The 20,323-nt window shown below is 48.6% G+C and overlaps 4 protein-coding genes across 4 annotated transcripts; 2 read left to right on the top strand and 2 right to left on the bottom strand.

Moving 5' to 3' along the window:
• The first annotated feature begins 975 nt into the window (after positions 1-975).
• Positions 976-2,984, top strand: BKA67DRAFT_256149 (CMGC/MAPK protein kinase). Its single transcript, XM_046095789.1, has 5 exons — positions 976-1,329; positions 1,437-1,569; positions 1,707-1,773; positions 1,849-2,163; positions 2,249-2,984. Exons 1-5 carry the CDS (start codon positions 1,217-1,219, stop codon positions 2,872-2,874), a joined length of 1,254 nt encoding a protein of 417 aa, XP_045960401.1. The 5' UTR covers positions 976-1,216; the 3' UTR covers positions 2,875-2,984.
• Positions 2,985-3,301: 317 nt separating this feature from the next.
• Positions 3,302-4,665, bottom strand: BKA67DRAFT_256197 (uncharacterized protein). Its single transcript, XM_046095790.1, has 2 exons — positions 4,393-4,665; positions 3,302-4,342 (listed from the first exon to the last, which is right to left on the bottom strand). The coding sequence occupies exons 1-2, from the start codon at positions 4,553-4,555 to the stop codon at positions 3,729-3,731; spliced, it is 777 nt and encodes a 258-aa protein (XP_045960400.1). The 5' UTR covers positions 4,556-4,665; the 3' UTR covers positions 3,302-3,728.
• A 4,630-nt stretch (positions 4,666-9,295) lies between these two features.
• Positions 9,296-10,775, bottom strand: BKA67DRAFT_515715 (putative amino acid transporter; the record flags this gene model as incomplete). The annotated part of the gene is made up of 2 exons (XM_046097748.1): positions 9,296-9,352; positions 9,411-10,775. The coding sequence occupies 2 exons, from the start codon at positions 10,773-10,775 to the stop codon at positions 9,296-9,298; spliced, it is 1,422 nt and encodes a 473-aa protein (XP_045960399.1).
• Positions 10,776-17,589: 6,814 nt separating this feature from the next.
• On the top strand, positions 17,590-18,598 carry BKA67DRAFT_256064 (uncharacterized protein). The gene is made up of 2 exons (XM_046095788.1): positions 17,590-17,864; positions 17,958-18,598. Exons 1-2 carry the CDS (start codon positions 17,729-17,731, stop codon positions 18,485-18,487), a joined length of 666 nt encoding a protein of 221 aa, XP_045960398.1. The 5' UTR covers positions 17,590-17,728; the 3' UTR covers positions 18,488-18,598.
• The last annotated feature ends 1,725 nt before the right edge of the window (positions 18,599-20,323 follow it).

The following is a 20,323-nucleotide window of genomic DNA, read 5'->3' as shown; positions in this document are numbered from 1 at the left end:
AGTGACCCGGGAGATATTTTTGGCGGCCGCATTTAGGGGTGGCTCAGCCTCAACTCCGCCCCCAAGGAAAACAATACTGTACGCTTCACAGACGATACATCGAACATGGTTTGCTTGGTAATTACATTGAACATTGCTCGTGTACTAGACGTTCGCTGAGCGAGCACTAGCATAGCTGGCTCGCAAGTAGGAACAGGCAGACTACCGGGTACTCAGGTTTACTCCATGAACATTGCTCCTCATTTCCCGAAAATTCTCATCTATCATCTAAGAACGATGATGAAGTTGCGCGGTTACAGCAAGCTTAGGACCAATTAAGACCTATTCCAGACTTGTGCCAGCGGTTAGACCCTGCGAGGGATGAGATCTGGCGCTGGATCTTCTGTGGGCAATTGAAGCAGGGGTCTCGAAAACTGGCCAACGGCAGCAAATTTCACTACGTTGTGGGGATTTGGAGCTCCCATTGCTGGATCTCGTTGGTCTTACTCTTGCGCGATTGGTTCGAATACTCGTTGTGCAGTACGAAAGCAGATGTAATAATGGTTGAAATGGTCAGTTTCGTGAGCACGAGCAGTGTAGACTGTGTTCAAGCGAGCCCCCAGGAGTTCCGCAAAGCAGCGCATCTTGGACACATACAAGTACATGTGTCATCCCGGCTGAGCCAACCCCAGAGACGTGAACTGCATTGTCATCCTCGAACTCAAGCCATAATTGCAACAACTACTTCGATCTAACGCTCAGCCTTGGCTAATTATACATACATAACTCGAATCATTCCTACGTTGTCAGCTCTTGGAAACCGTCTGACCATTAACTTTCCGGAATAAGAACCCCAGTTGTCTCGTTCTCTTTTCATAGCTTTGCAACCGGTCATCGATCCCCTTCAGCAAACCCACACCTTTGTGGTATACCTCACCACTTGTTTGTTACGGACACTCTCGAATACGAAAGATCGCTTGAGCCTTGTTCCTTGTTCTGGGTTTCGGAGCCTCCCGTTTTCAAGCAGTTCCCCGCCTCACTATTGTCGCAGCCAACAAAGTCCTTTGTCGATTGGGGCCCACTGCTCACAAGCTTCTGGCATTCTGAATTGTCTTAGCCCGGTTTGTGACTAGCAGTGACTCTCTCTCCAGCATCTGATCCTTCGACCGGGTCCGACACTGAGAGTATCCTTGTTACAACAAACAAAATCGTATTCTAGTTGAAGATACCGGACATCATGGCCGACCTACAAGGACGTAAGGTCTTCAAGGTCTTCAATCAAGACTTTATCGTGGACGAGCGGTACACAGTCACCAAGGAATTGGGCCAAGGGGCTTATGGTATTGTTTGGTACGTGCGCTACAATTGGAGACAGCGCTATCTGGCGACTTACCCCTCCACGCGAAGATGAGAGAAGTCATCACCAGGATTGCTGACATTTCATTCTTTTCGTATAGCGCAGCAGTTAATAATCAGACGAATGAAGGTGTTGCCATCAAGAAGGTTACCAATGTATTTAGTAAGAAGATCCTCGCTAAGCGCGCTTTGCGTGAGATCAAGTTGCTACAGCACTTCCGAGGCCATCGCAATGTGAGCAACCCCGCCAATTTCTTTTGCGGATGAGGGCGAACCCCACGATCATGGATGACAGTGCCAACACCGAATACTATAATGGCTTTGACAAGGAAAAAGAACAACGCTGACTCCAGACCCTGATGGGCCGTTAGATCACGTGTTTGTATGATATGGACATTCCTCGACCAGACAACTTCAATGAGACGTACTTATATGAAGGTGAGCAATCGATAATCTCCTCCATAGTGGCGTCGCAGAAGGCATTGGACTAACTCTTTCTCTTTCAAAATGCAGAACTTATGGAATGCGATCTTGCTGCCATCATCCGCTCTGGCCAGCCCCTGACCGATGCCCATTTCCAATCGTTCATATACCAAATCCTGTGTGGTCTCAAATACATTCACTCAGCCAACGTGCTACACCGTGATCTCAAGCCTGGCAACCTGCTAGTCAACGCAGATTGCGAGTTGAAGATTTGCGATTTCGGTCTGGCAAGAGGTTTCTCTGTCGACCCCGAAGAAAACGCTGGCTATATGACTGAATACGTAGCCACTAGATGGTACCGTGCACCTGAAATCATGTTGAGCTTCCAAAGCTACACGAAAGCTAGTATGTGATTCATCGCCCCCTTCCAAAAGTCTTGTCTTTCGGCAAAGTACATGATCCTGTATGCTAATGCAGTTCGACTGTTAAGTCGATGTCTGGTCTGTTGGCTGCATTCTTGCTGAGCTTCTTGGTGGTCGTCCTTTCTTCAAGGGTCGGGACTACGTCGATCAGTTGAACCAGATCCTGCACATTCTGGGCACGCCCAATGAGGAGACTCTTGCGCGAATCGGATCCTCTCGAGCCCAGGAATACGTGCGCAACCTGCCGTACATGGCCAAGAAGCCTTTCCAACAACTGTTTCCCAATGCGAACCCCGACGCTCTCGACTTACTCGATCGCATGCTCGCGTTTGATCCGTCATCACGTATCTCTGTGGAGGAAGCCCTTCAACACCCATACCTAAAGATTTGGCACGATGAAACGGACGAACCTGACTGTCCCACCACATTTAACTTTGAATTCGAGGTTGTCGAAGATGTCGGAGACATGCGCAAGATGATCCTGGACGAAGTATACCGCTTCCGACAGCAGGTCAGGACAGCACCTGCAGCGGGTGGGCAACAAGGTATCGGACAACAGCCTCAGGCTGGGCAGGTGCCTTTGCCTCAAGGACAGCAGCAACAATGGACCAGTGAAGACCCCCGGCCACAAGAATACCAGAACCAGATGGGTGGACTGGAAGCTGACTTGGCTGGCGGCTTGGATAGACGATGAAATGGATATTGATACCACGCTCTATAACTACTATTAGAAAGGGAAAAGTTTAAATTTGCCCCTTTGGAGACCCCCCACAGCGATACATACTTCTCAAACCCAGGTACTGGAGATATTAGAGTTGCGATGTAGCAGGACAGCAAATGCCACCCTTGGATAGGTGCGTCCATATTAGTCTCATAGAGATTAGCAAGTATCATAGTCCTAACGTATTTGTTTTCATGAGGACTTGGATTTTAAAAGCATAAAAGTTAACTGTTGATCTATCCAAACCAATGCCCACCTCAACACGATCAGAGTGATCAAATAACCCACGAACTCTAAGCATGCACTCCCATACCTATGCCGTGGTTGCATGATTTGTATATAATGTATTCGCACCAGGGGTTTCATAACAATGATGAGGTCGATCCTCGCAACCGATTTAGTATTTAGTGCTGCATGGCGACAAGCGAACACAAATGCTATCAAGATTCAAAGTAATTACGTGCAAATCCGTTTTAACAACTGGTATTGTGTTGCTCAGGACTCGTCCACTGCTTGAAATTCAATTAAATAGACTGATGTTGTTAGACCAAATCTAGTGATCTTATCAAACGACCGTATCCTCAAATCCCACGACTTGCCATAGGGCATGAAATAGCCTGCGTATGACCAACTAGGGGTATCTCTAGGCCACGAGGCCATATATGGCCCGAGTAAAAGCTAGTTATATCTAGTAACTCGAGAACATTCCAACTGGAAACAAATCCAATTTTCTAGTCGCCACTAATGCAATATCGAAAACAAGGTCTCCCAAAAACGCCCTGACATGCAATCATTATAAATATTCGTCTTGCCACCTAGTGCATTATCTAGGCGTAGTACCAATACTGCGCAGCATAAGGCACACTGAAGGTCTGGCCAGCCTTGTCACATGCGAGGGCGTTTCCACCGGCAGTGACAACCCGGTATACATCAGCCAAGCCAACCGACGCACCCTTGTTACCAAGCAGGAGCCAGTCGACCGCGCCGGTGTTGAGTAGACCGGGGTCGGCAGAGGCAGGAGCCTTCGCACCATAAAGCTTGCCGCCCTTGAAGAAGAGGCTGGCGGCGTTGTAGAGATCAAAGGTCGGCGTGGAGGCGGCATCGAAGTAGTGGTGACCCAGGACCTTCAGGGGTGTATTGATGCCTCCAACGGTGATGTCGGCGTCGGCCTTCCACGGGTTCGACACATTCGCAGCATATTGGTCGTCGGCGTCGCCAGCAAGGTTGAGAGGCAGTTCGGTGTCACGCAGGACGCTGACGGGCAGTTGTGTCCGTTGTTCGTCTGTCATCGACGAGTACAGACCTGTGATGTCGTAGAGAACGGCCAGGGCACCGGCTGAGGTGGCGTTGGCGCCTGCAGCAGTACACGTGTAATTCTGGATGCCATGCCCGACGACAATGGCTTTGAGTGTGCCGTTAACAGTGGGTAGTTCGGTTGCGCCTGACTTCATATTAGTATAATCTCTCTCCAAGCCACTGTTGTTTACTTACCTCCGGTCTGAGGAAGCGTTGCGGAAGCCAATGGCGTAGGAGAAGAGGAAGCCGTGGCTAACACTGTCGATGAAGCGTTGGCTGACTCGCATCTCTTTCTAACTAGACCAGCAGAGGTGATGGCAAGAGCCGAGACGAGTACCAGGAGACTTTGTGGCAACATGATGTATCTTGGTTTACGTGGTAATTATATGCAGTGTAGATCTCAAACCAACATCGAAATGGAGAAGGGCCAAAAAATATATAATATAACAAATGCGGAGGCGCCAGTCGGACTGTCAAAGCACGGTAGGCGTAATGTCCCTAAAATTGGCCAACGACCTGGTGCGTGGCCACGGGCGCTTAGAATAGAAACGAAGTGGTTGGTGGAGATGAGGTCCTTTGCTAAGCGACTCGAAGACGGAAATGCTCCGTAGTATCGAATGGCACTAGAATCAAGATATTGAAAATAGAATGGAATGGTTTGATTACCTTGCAAGGCTTGATTGAATATTTCGACTTGTCGCTGAGAATTAATGCCAATAAGATCGGGGAGCATGCCTTGTTTATAATCACATCGTGAGGAATAGAGAGGCTCATCTGGCTGCGGTGTCTAGGACTCACTTCAAGGCACTGGAACTGAAATTCGACAGGGAACAACATTGCACTAGGTTGCAGGTACATGAGAAAAAAGCAGTATACTTCCAACAAAAAAGCCCATTTTGGGCCCACGAGCGTGCCTATGCCTGATTTGAAAAAGCGTGAAAGAGAGGATATCGCTGAGCTTGTGCCACACGGAAACAAACTCGACCCTTGACTGCGCATCCTCCACTTGGCAAAGTACAGGGCATGTGCGGCAGGGCTTACAAGGATATTGAGATGAACTTTTGGCCTAACCTAGCTCAGATGCAAGTCCGGGGTCTGGAGATGTCGTGGGAGCCAAGGGTCAATGTTCTGCAGCAGCAAATATCCTTGAGAGCCTCGACTTTTCTTTGCATGGCCGTCCAAAAGGAATGTGCCCGTTTTGGTAAGTAGTATTCTATCTCAGGGCATGCTGCCGGGTATCGTTCCTTGCTTTTTCTTGTTCCACCTTTCCTAGGCACTATTGACGTTGTGCAGCATTTACGATCACACCCAAATGCCCTTCTGCTTAGTAAACGACTGAAGCCGGAAGACGAAGTTCTCCACACGGGAGCGGCAAAACGTTCGCAAGCCTCGTCCTTATCCCAAAGGAAGTGCTCCGCACATACCCATGCTATTGATAGAAGCTGATCTTACTCGGTTCAGGTCCAAACACCGCTTTCGAAGGCATCGTGGTCTTCATAGCGTAAGCAAAGGGACTAAGAGTTAGTCAAGAATAATGGTCACTGAGTACTACAGTAGACGAGCAAACTGTAGACCTGGCAAAGCATATTCTATTTTCGATCTACGGTGGCCGATTCAGACACATCCATGTCATCGTCTCTGAAGTGTGATGCCAGCCACTCAATCAAACACCAAGAAAAGTCCCGCGAGGGGCGCGGCTAATGTGCCCATCCTTGAAAGTATCTGCGATGTTGATTTGAGGATGGGCCGACTCATCCGCTTCCTTACTTCTCTTTGGTACGGCCCAGACTAACCTAGTGCAAAGGCGGAAGCATGATTCTTAGAACGTGCATTAGCAACCATAGCGCTGACCTCGCTTTGACTGGCTGATTAGCCGATTTCCCATGGTTCTCACGGAACATTCAACAGAAAGCCGTTGAAAGCTTGTAATCCCGACATCAACAAGTCAGCAATCTTCGCTTGGATCCAGTGATGGTATGACACGGCCACGTTTAGTGTGCTTGTAGTGTTGCCTTTGCCTTCGGGCCGGAATGGTCACAGCCTGAACGATGAGCCGAACGTGTTCGTGATCTCAAGGCTTGAGCCCGTGCCTGAAACAATGCATCCACCAGCCTGCATACAGTCTACACTGGAGTGGGCCTCAGATGACAATCGAGGAAGGGCGACACGGACGTGATCAACATATCAGGCGAATTGTGCACCTACCGTATGTATCATCCAGAGTACTGGGACCCTTTCCTACTCGTCACTGGGCGTCCTCCACCCAGGATATTTGCTGGTTCAGACGATAGATGGATAGCTGGGGCATCTGTGCTGGGATGAAGTGTACAGAAAAGCTTGTCTTTTCATCATACCGATCAATACTAGGGGTCGCTATGCGGCGCGGGACATTAAAACAGAACCTCAAGAGTTTGGGAGTGTTGAATGTGTAGTGAGTAAATGAATAGTTTCAGATCCGCCCTTTTGCACTCCTGTGTGGACGATGCAGGAGATGGGCGAGGTGACTTTGCTTGTTCCATCACACATTGACCAAGAGGTTCCCCGTAGCACAGCATGCGAGCGCGCTATCATTTCCGTTCGGTGCTCAATTGTGAATCATGAAGTAAAACGGAGGCATGCTTCGTTCGTACGTCTTTTGGTTAGTCTAATTGTACGGTACATGATCCATGTTCCACACAGCGAAGTTCAAGCGAGATGCGCTATAGCCCCGCTATCGTAGCGAAAGCTCGGCGAATCCTTCCAGGATCCTCAAATTACATGCCACGCTTCGGATGCGAAGGGTCGCCAGTTTGATCCTTTGCGTTGAGCTAGTTGCTCAATTCGGACATGGAGTAGATTATCACATACGCACAACTCTCGGTTGCGAATGAACTTGTCTGAAACGAGATATACCTCTGTTATCAATAAGGGAGAAAAATCTCAATGATACTACTGTAACCTGAATTGGAAAATCCATGAGGTCTAAGTGTACGACGGGATCCTCTGTTTACAGTGTGGCATGTGGCAATCAATCCACGAAGTGTTTGCCAGCTCACTAACCTTAACTACATGATGAGCTATCGAGTGAGGCTTGGTAGCAGCTGGCCTAAACATATCTAGTATGTATAGACAATGGCTTGCAAAAAGCCTCTTTCGATAACATCCCGGCTCCCACGCATGGGGAAAGGATTCTCACAACCCCACGAAACGTTTTGTTTCAAGTCCGTTCACGACGTATGATATCCATTTTAGCGGCGATCCGCTCGGATGTTTTTAAACATCGCCTGTAATCGCAACTACTGGATCACTTGATTCATACCTGCTCATCAAGAACGTCCGTCCAATCAAGCATTGGAATAATTGTCCCAATGGGCTGGCTCAGGAGTTTTGTTTCTAAAAACTGAAACCATTTGAGTTACTAATATTGTTACGAGATTGCATTTGATCAATGGTCGAGGAGTCGTAAAGACATCACGATATGGCTAAGTACTCATACATTCTAAATTATGGCAGTACAACTCCTTAATCACTCTAAAATCGCTATACATGTTTGAGGTTAGACCCAGAGCACCACGGCTTCTCTTCCGCCAGCAGCCAGAAGTGCTTAGAAGTGTTCATTACTACGACGGGTTTTCACATCCTCGCCCCGGCCGACCCTTCTGACTCGAACCTTGAAAACGATAGTTGTATCTGCCAGAGCGTTTTCGCTCAACCAAACTGACGCATTGCATCCCTCTAATGCAAGTAGATGTAATGCTCATGCGGCATAACACTTGATTCATTTGGGAGTGGCGTAAGTCTGGCCAATGGCCATGAAGGCTTTGGCGCCTAAACGCGACCACCAAGCAAGGGAGTCTTAGCCACGACCTCGCTCAGGTAGTTTTGCCTAACAGACTTGCCGTAATAGTTTGCGACATGGGGAAAGTCAGAAGCGCGTCTCATTAGAGAATAGACGTGGAGTTCGGCGTACACTGGGCTATGCTGCTCTAGTCCTTTGGCTTGCGGTGACGGTTGCATATCCGGCTGGTTTGGCCACCGCCGATGTGACATTTGATGCTAAAAGCATTTGGCTTGCCGGCATTTATACGAGGTCAAAGCATAGCAATATCAAGCAAGTGCACGCGATGCCAGATCTTATGTTTACCACTTCGGGAACACCACATGACCAAGTTCCCGAATGGGAAATTGGTGAAGTCCAAGAACAGGACATAATATCCCGCACAGCGCTTATACAGGACTGACAGATGTGTGCCAAGTTGCATGGCTTGGAGAATAGTTTGAAAAACTGCAGTTTCTATTCAAAACGGTATTCCGATTTTCGTAACGAGATGTCGAAAGTCGTCACAACATGGTTACCAGGCGCTTGTTGATATTCCATTTTACATTTGCTCGTGATACTGAGGAGATTTGTACTCGACATGATTTCACGATATCGCGATATGCAAGTTGAGAGTTTACATTCTTATTTGTTTAGTAGTTTGATGCAAATCAAAAGCTGGTTCTCTAAGGAGTCTTTGGAAACATCTACTTCAAATGACTGACTTAAAAATACTTGGTATCAAGACTGGGGGATACTAGAATTAGGTGGAGTTCTTCTCATTGTACAAAGTTTGGAAGGCGTACTTACGACTTAGTACAAATGTCCACATCATCAGACGACATATTTATCCCATCACAAACATAGCTCATTCCAGTCGAGACTTTCAGGTGATATCATTAATCGTTATTTTCAATTTACGTCATTCCATATACATGATCGCTTGACCAGCCTGCAGTCAATCCTCATACCAGAGTACATTGCTTCTTGGACATATACCTGGGATCTGTGCACATGGCCTGACTAACACGCCATGCCAAAGAACATGGCAGCAAAGCATTGCGCTTGTCGTTCAGGTGACCGTAAGCGGGTGCACATAGCCATGGCATAAGCTTTCAAGCTTATGCTGGTCTTAGAAAGCCCCACTAACTTCCCAGATTGCTTTTAAATATGCAGCATGATGCTATCACCATAGCTGATAAATCACTAGTCCCTATAGCAAGATGCCTGTCTACCAGGTCGCCAATTTTGAGCACCTGTCATCCATAGAGGCAATGTGTATCTGTCTGAAAGTTTAACAGTCTACAAGGGAGAGCAAGTGAATGCCCCACGAACAGTTCCATGGTTGTACTGGTTCATCTGTCATTTTGTGTTAGTCCAATTGGCTCAACGGATGGGAGTCGTGTAAGCTACTTACGATATCGACGATAGCAGAGTATGTACCGCCGACTAACGTGACAAGGCCGATGACCAAGCAAAGGGCATTGGCGGTAGTCTTGATCAAGTTCTCTTTGGCAAAAATGGGACCTTCACGGATGTGCTGGAACCAGAGGATAGCAGGGAAGTAAAAGGTGAAACCGGAGATAAACAATGCTGATGAGATTGACAGGAGATCGTCGAAGAAGGGAATTGATTCGGCGATGACCCAGGCAATGATGGTGATGATGGTGATCAAGGCCAACCATGTAATCCATCCCATCTTGGTGTTGATGAACCGAATAGGAGAGTTCTTGTAGACACGACCGTGGATATAACGCGCAACACAAGTCGTGTTGATTGAACCAGAGATGAAGATAACTGGCAGTGCGAGTCCGAAAGCAACCTTCGACATGAGAGATCCAGCCGACAGGAGGGCAGGAGACTGGACATCAGCGCCAACAAATGCGTAGATCAACGCACCAGTGACTGTATAGATGAAGATCTCAATCAAGCCGAGCGTCCAGATGGATTTGACGTAGTCCTTAGGTGTGTGCATCTCATCCATGAACGAGAATTGGCAGACTGCGAAACTGTATGCAAAAACGATGTTGGTGATGGCGACGAAAGCTTCCGAGAACGTCAGCCCTTCCCTGGGCCATGCAGACCAGTCAACCTGAGAGAGTCCCCCATTGTCGGAGCTCACAACACCGGTGGCGATAATGGTAACGAAAATTGCCACAATGATGGAGACGAAATCGATGTAACCCAGAATAGCGACCTCAGCGAAAGACGGAGGAATCGCCAGGAGCAGCAGAATAATGGCCGACACAACACCGAACACGATAGAGCAGGTTGCGTTATCGGTGATGTTCTGAAATGCGATGGTGCCAGTTAAAGTGTGTGATCCGGTGAGGAAGATTAGTTGAAGTGCGAACATGGCACCGACAACCTCGTATCCAAACCGACCCGCCATCAGTTTACCGGCATCGGCATAGTGTTTGACCTCGGGGAACTTGATCTTCACTTGACCAACGATGTAACTCGTGTAGATTGCGATAAATCCCAAGCCGATTGTGCAGATGACGCCAGCAACCATACCCAGTTTAGCGAATGCGCCAGGAATACTCAAACTTCCGAGAGCAATGGCCTCGACAATAAGGACGACTGTCAGACGTCTCCAACCAAGACGGTTAAAATGCGCCGCTCCTTGCGCCTCGATCTCGCTGATCTCGCCGATTTGTTGCTCGCCGGCAGAGCCCCGGGTAGGGATGGCCAACTTCTCTCGTCCCTTGGATCCATTCAGACTAGAGCCCGTGGACTTGTCGTCCGTCGAATCATTGATGGTGGCATTGTGGTCGGCCATGTTGAACTGGCTATCCGATAATGATGCGGATGTCGATGAGGGTGGGAGAAGATGGGGGTCCAAACCTGAACGGAAATGAGAAACCGGGGAAAGATGGGATGGGATCGATGCACAGTTAAATGCACATTAGCATATGAGGAGAACGCCGAACAACGGGAGTTGGATCTTTGCCCTAGGTGGGTCATCTCACACGCGTCCGGCTTGACCGAAGACGATCTGGAAGACGACGAGCCCGAGTAGATTACATTCTAAACAAGCACGACCTTGCATGACGTCGAGATAGCCGGAGCGAAGGCCCCCAACGGTCAGGTCAAGCCTTCCGAGCACACCCGGCTTTACAATACCAAAACCTCTCCATTTACGTCGCTCCTATAGAATCTCAAAACGTTATCTTTCGGTTGGCAATGAACCCAGTAGAAACCCCATTTTGCATGGCCTTTTGGCGGTGGCCGCGACGACACTTAAGTTCGTACAACTCTGAAGTGGGCGCATAGTGCCTATTTTGTGGATCGTCACGCCTCACACGAAGTTTCCATTACTTCATTTGACCGATGTGAGAGCCGCCTATTGGACTGTGCACAGTTTCCTCGACTCATGTAAACGTGATTGAGGGTCCGCGGTGAGATTATGATGAACGAAGATGAGGAGAAGGAATTACCAATTCATTCCTTTGGAATCCCCCGCGTGCCCAACGTTGATTCTAGAAAGTAATGAAAGGCTCTGGATTCGCAGCGAACAAACGTAGTCGAACTAAGACTCAGGGTTTGGGGCCAAGAGCTGAGGCTCTATAACTAGATCGTGGAGCACTGGACCGCCGAGCACAGGGGTTCTGCCGGCTCGCCCCGTTTCCCCAACTTTTACAGGCTTGTACAATTGGTATGCATAATCCCAGACATTCACCATCTGGTGACGTACATCATGGTTACTCGTCAAGAAGGGCGCCACACTGGCAGAGAACCGTCATGTAGCTATAATCACAACAAACCTACTTCTGGATGATGTACAGGTTTTTTTCTGCACTAATTAGCACTGCAGTTGAAGTGATCGGCAGACGTCCGTCACAGGCTGAATGCGGATTTAGCACCCGCGACAGCCGGGAATTAGCCAGATGTACGGAGTAACTACCTTACAGACCTTGATCTGAAGCCAAGCATCATCTCTCAATGAGAGAGACTCGAGTACCATTGTTCAGGTTTGATCTGGGTACTTCGAACAAATGGTTGAATCGGTTTGCACCCATAAATTGGCATGATTGAGTGGCCCCGAATCTACTACGGTTATGTAGGTAGAGTCACTTGAGCACTTGGACGACATTTAATGCAGAGTTGATCTGATTGAGCCAGATGCCGTGGGCCGATCGAGGCAGTTCGCGTGTGGGGGGAGCCACACGAGAATGGCACGAGGCGCAGCCTGCCCTCTGAAGCATTCAAGTTACGAAGCACGAAGCAGGCAGTTCTCGTGGTGTCTCTTATCACATGACGACCACAGACGGGCTATCAATTCTTTCTAGATGGCTGGTTCATGCTTCTCCTTGGCCTTAAAATCTCTTCCAGTGGTTAACATAGTCGCCCGAAATCTAGCGCGACGCAGGCACAAAAGCCCATGACTAACTAACTGAGCCGAACTCGCTGCCAAGCAAAACAAAGCTTAACAGATGCTACAATATTAGCGTGGTTTCGGATGTAGTTAGTCTGGGTACGTACAGGTATACTAGGTACAGTAAAAAGTCATGGCCGAGTTCACGCGTTGACTTGTTGCGCTTGCCTGGAGATATTATGCAGCGATTCTATTTATTATGGGACTGTCTTTAGCTGGTGCATGCCTACATCTTGAAACAATGGAAGCCACGTAGAAGCTTCGAACACGGGAACCTGATCGACAAGCTCGGCAAGGGACCTGTGGCTTCGGCCGCCCGCGGGCAGCAGTTCAGAGGGGTCTTGGCAGCAATTTGAGACGAGTTTCGCCGGTGGCTCGACCGCGCCCCCGTCTCTATTCTCAGTAGCGGTGGCTCATTGTGTCTACACCTTGTATGCACAATTCTCCTATGGTTCACGGATGAAGCTTGACTCGTCAATGCGGTCCGGTGGCTGACTGCAGTTATCCCGCCGGAAACTTTTGATGGCCGCCGAGTGGCGCTCAGTTGTCATCTTGAACGTCGCGTTGCTTGATTCGTCAATAAGCTTGGTCTTGGTCCGGATAAAGGAAGTCTTGTGGTAGACTGTTATGGCAACCACCCGAATTAACCAACGGAATAGGTGGTTGTGCCGATGACGTGGATAATGCTATGAACGAAATTTACAATATACAAAAGCTAATGGTCAAGCCTATCATATCGAGTGGGAGGCGGACCCAGGGGATAGCTAGGATGATTTATATATCCTTGTTACCGAGGAATGGGGCCGGATGAAAAGTGATCTTATACCTTGACCACTTCCGAATATAAATACACTGCAAGGCCTTGTCCCACTAAGCCCGCAAATTTCCCAACCTACAACATCTATACTATTCTGGGAACACAATTCATTCCCTGGGGCAGTAACGTGTCTCTGCATATGTCTGATGGTCACGCAATGGGGTACTGCTAATGGGCAGGTGACGAGACAAGACATGGCTTTGCGCGGTACCAAATACAAACCACTAGAAAAGCCTCAGCATTCAGAAGTTGAACGACGCTGTAAGAGCTGTCCTGAGCACGTATTAATCATGACATCATGCGTGTGTTGGTATTGGGGCTATCTGTCTAAGCTAAGACTTCACTCGCCTCGAAAGCACAATATTTTTCTTCTCGCCTTCAGTGTCACCGGAGGGGGGGACACCCCCCAAAAAACACACAATAAGAAAAAGGAAAAAAAGACTGATACTCCTGCTAAGCTGTTTAGTTCAAGAAGAGGAGCACCAAGTGGCAGATCACTGCTAGCTTGACATTATTAACGTACAGCAATCGGCACAACATTCGGCTGGCTTGGGCAAATCTCAGTGTATCATTGAGCAACTCGCAATGCCGGAGCCCTTTGCGAACGAGCAATCGACTGTGCAATACCAAACAAGGACTCCATCAGAACCATGCTCCTGCTTCTCTCGGAAACCATCCTCATCCGTTCCCGTACAACTTATGTGTTCATTCTCTGCGTCTCCACATTCACTCCAATTGTTCTAACATTGATAGACAACTATCGCCAGTTGATTGGGCTGAGATCGCTTCTCAATTTAGTACCACGGTTTCGCACTGATGTCCAATGGCCCCCATGTCTCAGTAGTTGAGAGATTTTATCAACCAATCAATTTTGTGGTTGTATAACCTTGATCGGAAAGCTGCAGGCACCTTGCGATGCAGACTGTTAGCGGATGCCCATTCCCGAGAAGACCGAGAGAAAATTCCCGTACTATAGTTTCGCTATTGCCGCAAATCATGGCTCTATCATGGCGGTCTTGCGTTTCTAACTATATCATGTATAGTGCTTTGAAGCGATCCAACTCGACACAGCATGTGCGGGTCATATGGATGTATAGTCAAGACATGCATTGATGGCTGCAGCCCATCCTCTTCGCCGCTGAATGGTCCCCACTTTGACTTTCCATCTGGGGATCCAACCAAGCCATGGGCCCCCACGTATTTGAGTCGTGTCCTTGTTATAGCTAAAATGGACGCTTCACAAATTCGCTGGCGGGCGGAGGCATGCCAGCACGGGCACAATTGTATGTGCGTGCTTGAGGCTGGAATGGTAGAGACTCACGCGCGGTCGACGGGCTATGATCAGTGTGGTTCAACTGCTCGGGCAAGCAGTCGATCCATGCATGTGGCATAGCCTCGATCTTCTAACCTTACACATTTCAGTCAGTAGGCACCTTGCCGGTGTACTAAGCCTAGGGGGCTAGGCTCGCCTTCAGCCAAGGTTGAATGCAGCTGTTAGTAGTGATAGAAACAAGTGGAGAGTTTCTGCTGCAAGATGTACGGCTTCCGCGCACTCGCAAACCCAGGTTTTGTGATTTGGGGCCGGCGAATCGGATGACTTGTTCCCGTTTCCGACCTCTAACAATCCCAGATATTTCTCCCATGTTTCGACACATATGTCCGGCATTTTATATCCCTCGTCAAAATGATACTTCACTCGCCATGGGGCCCCAGAGGTGGACTTTGTACATAGGTGCCTACTTTAATAAATACGGGGCCATCCGATAGAACTACATCTTCTTCCACCTGACGAACTATATTTGGCACCAAACGTCGACTCTTCCTTTACTGATCAAAATCGAGTGACAAATTGACAATGTCTCAGTATCAGTCTACAGTGACGACAAGTGCTGTTACTTGGTATGGCTAGCATGTTCGCCTACGGTTAGACCTGCACATTCCCTGAATGTGGGTGTGAGAAGTGCTCACCTGCATGAGTGGCATTGTGCGACCGACGAGCCGTACAATTTGCAGATCAAATTACTCGTTTGCGTTGTGCTAGTAGAGAGCTCTCGAACGCTCTGTAGTTCTAGCATGATGCAAACATGAAGTTGGCGTTGACGCACGCCAAATCATGTTCAAGTTTGCTGTATTTGCCTCTTGTGACATGCGCCAGGCTTTCTGCGGCAAATAGGTGAAGATTTCGTTTCCAATTCACAACCTTGTTTTGCATGCAGCGTTTCTGCGCCAAGACGATTGCTGTCATCTATCAACTTCGCTAAACGTTCGACATCATTTCTTATCGTCTCTATCCGTTTGGATGTCCCCAATTATTCTCCGCTCCATGATACGATTTGGCTGATGTACCCTTGACTTCAATTGAACCAGAGCCCTTGAGATTTGGCAATCTTGATAATTGTAGCTCGGCTCATGTTGCACAACAATGTGCTACAGATGATGGGCACTGCTGTCGCGCAGGTATTTGGTCCATCCTAGCTTTGTGTCTCCTCGCATTGGGTTTCGCCGGGGCTGAGGTCGGCCTCAATGCGTACATCATGTTTCACTCGAAAACACCTGCGCGGGTCTAGTGGCACGAGGACCGTTGACAAAAGTTACATGATCGTGTTTGCTTTCGCCGAAATTCTAATCCTCGTTGGCGATTGATAGTTCTCTGGCTTATTCTAGACGTGATCATTATCCTATCTGGTGATTAGGAAGCATGCCAAAACGTGGCAATTCCAGCGCAGCGCAATCAAATGTGAAAACAACTCAAGGTGACACTGCGGAGGGACTGCTAAGTGTCGCTCACTCTTGTGCGATGACGCCATCTCATCACAAACCAGGCACTTCTATGATGGCACAGCGTCCAGCCAGTCCAACTAAATCAAACACTCGCAAGAATTAACATATCATCTCCATATGGGACCTTGACGAGAAGCTCATGCTTGTAGGTCGTGAATATCCATGGGCTGGAATGTCACCATATAGTGGCTTCTTGGCAGGGTCATTGGACTGAGACGTAGCTTCCCACCGGGAGCATCTGCTGAATCTCAAGATCCAATCGAGATTGAGTTTTACCAGCCTCAATACTTCTTGAAGATCGCTTGCAGGATATGCATACCCCTGACAAGTGCACCAAGCACTCGTGCGTGCGAGCCTTGTGGGCTGCAGAGCTTGGCTTGAGATCGTAATAGATACCCTAGGACCTCTACACATGGCCGCCCCCTCCTCTTCTGTGAGGACATGCAGGCTACCGTCTGTGTTACCGTGGACTGACACGATTGAAAGGTACTATGATTTTTGCAGATACCTGACATATGTTGTGCATCACCCAAGTGGAAGATGAAAGCATCCCAACCTAGCCAAATAATAGTCCTTGGCAACAGCCTTCGTCCTGCTGCAAACACCATCCCGCGACAGTTATGGTCTGTATCGCAATTGTGACACGGGGGTATACAAGTATGGAACCTGCAGCTTCGATTTTCTCCTCCTCCTCCTACAATGTTCTAGGATTTCTCTTTCCTATCTGCACATTCTCTAGGTTTGGTGGATTCGCTGAAACATCCGAGTTTGACAACAACAGAGACCTGGTGAAGCTCGAGCTCATCAAGCTGAAGTCTGGGGCTGCAAGCCGAGAGCCAGCCTGTCAAACACCCAGCTCCTGCATCTCTCGTCCGAAGCACCCATTATCTCTCTGTCATCATTAATCTCTGACCCAGCGATTGCAGCAGAGGACAGGACCCCCTATAACCCGACGCCTATACAGCATAGCGCGGCGTTCGGAAATTTTGTTCTCACTTTTAGAATCTTTACGCGGCTTCTAGGCGTGGCGAAATTACGATGGTAACTCCAGCCATCTATTCTATAAGTGAGCGAGGAGGACGATATAGCCGTGTCTGCCCGCCCTACCCTCTCTACTCTGATCGTCGTTTCCATCTTCCGTCTCATCAGGACATCCGCGCTTCAACGATGACGGAGCGTGAACCTGACGAGTCCTCCCAGCCTCGTAAGCGGATAGCCGTGGCCGTAAGTTTGTACCACCGAAAGCTGGCTTGTTCTTCTACATTCTGGTGAGCTAACTAAAGCTGAAGTGCGGTCGATGTCGCAAGCGAAAGATTCGATGCAGTGGTGACCCTGGAAACGGTGGCCCGTGTTCCAACTGTAAGAATGCAGGTCACGAACCATGTCTCTTCTTGCGGGTATGCTGCTGGCCTGGGAATAGAAGATCCTTCTTTCTTTATGCTGACATCTCATACTACAGGTGTCGTCAACCGAAACCCCTTTCCGTGACGGTCCATCGGATTATGGATACAATGTCGAGGCCGCTCGAACCTATCATGCTCGCGGGGCCGTGTCTCCACATCACTCGGTGGCGCAGTATAATGCCGATATGTCCGGCAGCGACATCATGAATTGCCGTCAGAGCACATACCCTTATACTAGCGGCAGAGGCTATTACTCAAACGTCTCGGGTTGGGGCTCTAGTGCATATGGAGAAGACTCAGTTGATTACGGCCTTAATTACTCATCCTATTCACCATTGAGCCAAGATCCTGTGAATATGGTTCCATCATACCGATACGGTTCCGCTGGGAGGACATCCGTATATGTCGACCCAGAAGCCTCGAATTACTCCTATGGTAATCTTGTTCACCGCCCCGCTGTGAGCCATGATCTTCCAACGCTCTCCTTATCTGGTATGGCAGCTTCTCTTCCTACCCCTAACCGCCTTTCCACGATTAATCGCACTTTACCAAGCACATCCACTTACCGAACCGATGATCTACCAGGTCAATACCCCAGCAGCAGCAAGTCCTCAGCCTGCCATTCATCGGATGTGGGATACACCGGCCTAAACTCAACTTTTGACACGTATGGCTCGGCAACTCTCCCATCCAATGTGTCTGCAAGATCAGCCCACCCCGATGCAGGCACATACCAATCTACAGCCGGTGCTGCGGGTGCTGCTGGCGATGGAGTAGACAATACAGAACACCCTTCCTACCGCAGTGCTCATGAGTCTGATAGCTATATCTACAGCGACAGACTTGACAACCGGCGGGATTTGCGTACTAGTGGAAGTACTGGTGCCGGATCCGTTCTCTCGAATGGCCAGATTTACATTCCGGAAACACAGTCTCATGCATCGGCCCATGGTTACTCCATATCTGCAACAAACACTGCTGCTGCTGGAGCTACTGTACAGCCTGGTGGCATCGAGGGAGCTACAACAGCGGTTGGCGCTGGAGGCGGCTGTGTTACGTCACAGGTCCAGGCGGCTGGCCACCGTCGCTCTGCGGGTAATCTACGCGGCGCGTAATGCCAGAATATCTCGACTCCGCATGGTTGGCTGCAAACTTCGAGCCACGGCTGAAGCCGTGACTCGCAGGTCTATGCTGTGCCACCGAACCTGGGCGGGGTCCGGCCCTGGAGATGGTTGTGTCCTTTTGCTTGTCAGAAGAGACTAAGCCGCCTCTTAATTGTTATGGTGTAATGAGTCTTTTCTCTTTTTGCTTTTACGTCGTCCCGGGGAATTTTTCTGTCACCCATCTGGCTTGCATTGGTATTTAATCAATCTGTGCTTCACAAGCATCAACGGCGCTCGGCCACTCGCCTTGGCGGCATCTGTGTTGCAATTTACATCAAACCATGTCCATCTTGTTTTTTTTTTCAGCTTCAAGCCACAAAGGCCGTTATAGGTCATTTCAAAGTCGGTCTTGAGGCTGCAACAGCTTTGTCGTCGTGGAAAAGTCCCCACGTCAAGTTTGGTGGGTTTCTCGTGTTATCAGAGGTCGTACTTGCAGCAATGCAGACACGGAACGTCAACCGTTTGGGCGTTCGTTCCGAGACGCTTCTACATACGGAGGCGCTTCCGATCTTTATCACCTTCCCGACCCCTGTCCATATAGCTGTCAAGTCGACCCTGGTTCCGGGGCAGCGGCTTTGGTTTTCTTGACCGTTACTACAGCTCGTACCTGCTTATCTCTTTGTTCTCTTCGGTGTCTTGTTCGAGAAGCCAACCAGATGCCTTCCAGCGTGGTGCGTTTAAGCTGCTCACAAACGAATCCTCATCCTATTGGCGCTCTATTTCAACCGATGTACTTTCATCTTGTGTTCCCCCAAAAGCCATTCATGTTATGTTTATCGGCAGTTGCTAAAATATGGAAAAGCGAGATTTGTTTTTTGATTCACCATCATCGGATAGGGGCTCCGAGCTCTTTCCGGGAGCACACATAGATTCCATCGTCAGATTCATCGGCACCGGAAAAACATGGAAGAAATGGCAGATTGGTACAAGCATTGATTGCCTTTCCAAGGCAAATCACTGCACATTGTTTGACTTCGGGTATCAACGACTTGGTAAAGATAATAGGTTAGCAAAAGTGTGCATCATGATTCTGAACTTTTTAGTTTCTTACTCCTTTCAGTTTTTTTGACAGTTGAACTGCTGGAGCTGTCGGGCTCGGTAGATTGTCGATCACTTGCGCGGCATAGGTGGGATCTGTCAGCTGTGTTGCTCAGCATAGTAGACATTCACAACAAGGTCATAGTTTGCATTAGCCGGGAACAATCATGAAGGCTGCTTGTCGGTTTGGAATAATCCTCTTACATGACATGAGTAATACATTATTCGATATATTAAATCTCATAACAGTCTAGATCTAAGTATGCTTTCTATTGATGTGACCTTCATTTTTTATTTAGTCTAGTCTACGTGATTGACTTACAATGTTTCAACACGTACATCCATGACATTCTCCAGATTCCCGTGGGGACTCATAGATAAGTAATTGAGAGTATCCTTTTGAGCCTACCCAAGTGTCATGTTCCTAGTAGCGCGCACACACGGCAGGTCGAATGGTCGCTCGTGGCAATATGTGTGGTATCATCTATCGAGAAACCTCAAGACTATATGATGAATAACAAGCTTGTGATTCATCTCAAGCAAGGAGCTCCACTGTTCCAGCCCTCAGTTAGTTCATTCGGCACACACCGAGTTTTGGTTTCAGCAAACATTTCCCAATCGAGCATCGGTCGTAAATGAAACACACTCAGATTCATCGTCTCAAGTCTGAACTTTCCTAATGATTCCTGAGTTGTCCTATAAATCTGCCACTTATAGTGTGTCAAAACTGCTACGCCTCAGCCAAGCTTC

This window comes from Truncatella angustata (genome assembly GCF_020726525.1).
Source record: "Truncatella angustata strain MPI-SDFR-AT-0073 chromosome Unknown BKA67scaffold_3, whole genome shotgun sequence".
Taxonomy (NCBI): Eukaryota; Fungi; Ascomycota; class Sordariomycetes; order Amphisphaeriales; family Sporocadaceae; genus Truncatella; species Truncatella angustata.
Note: the sequence above shows the minus strand (reverse complement) of the source record. Positions and strands in the feature narration are given on the sequence as shown.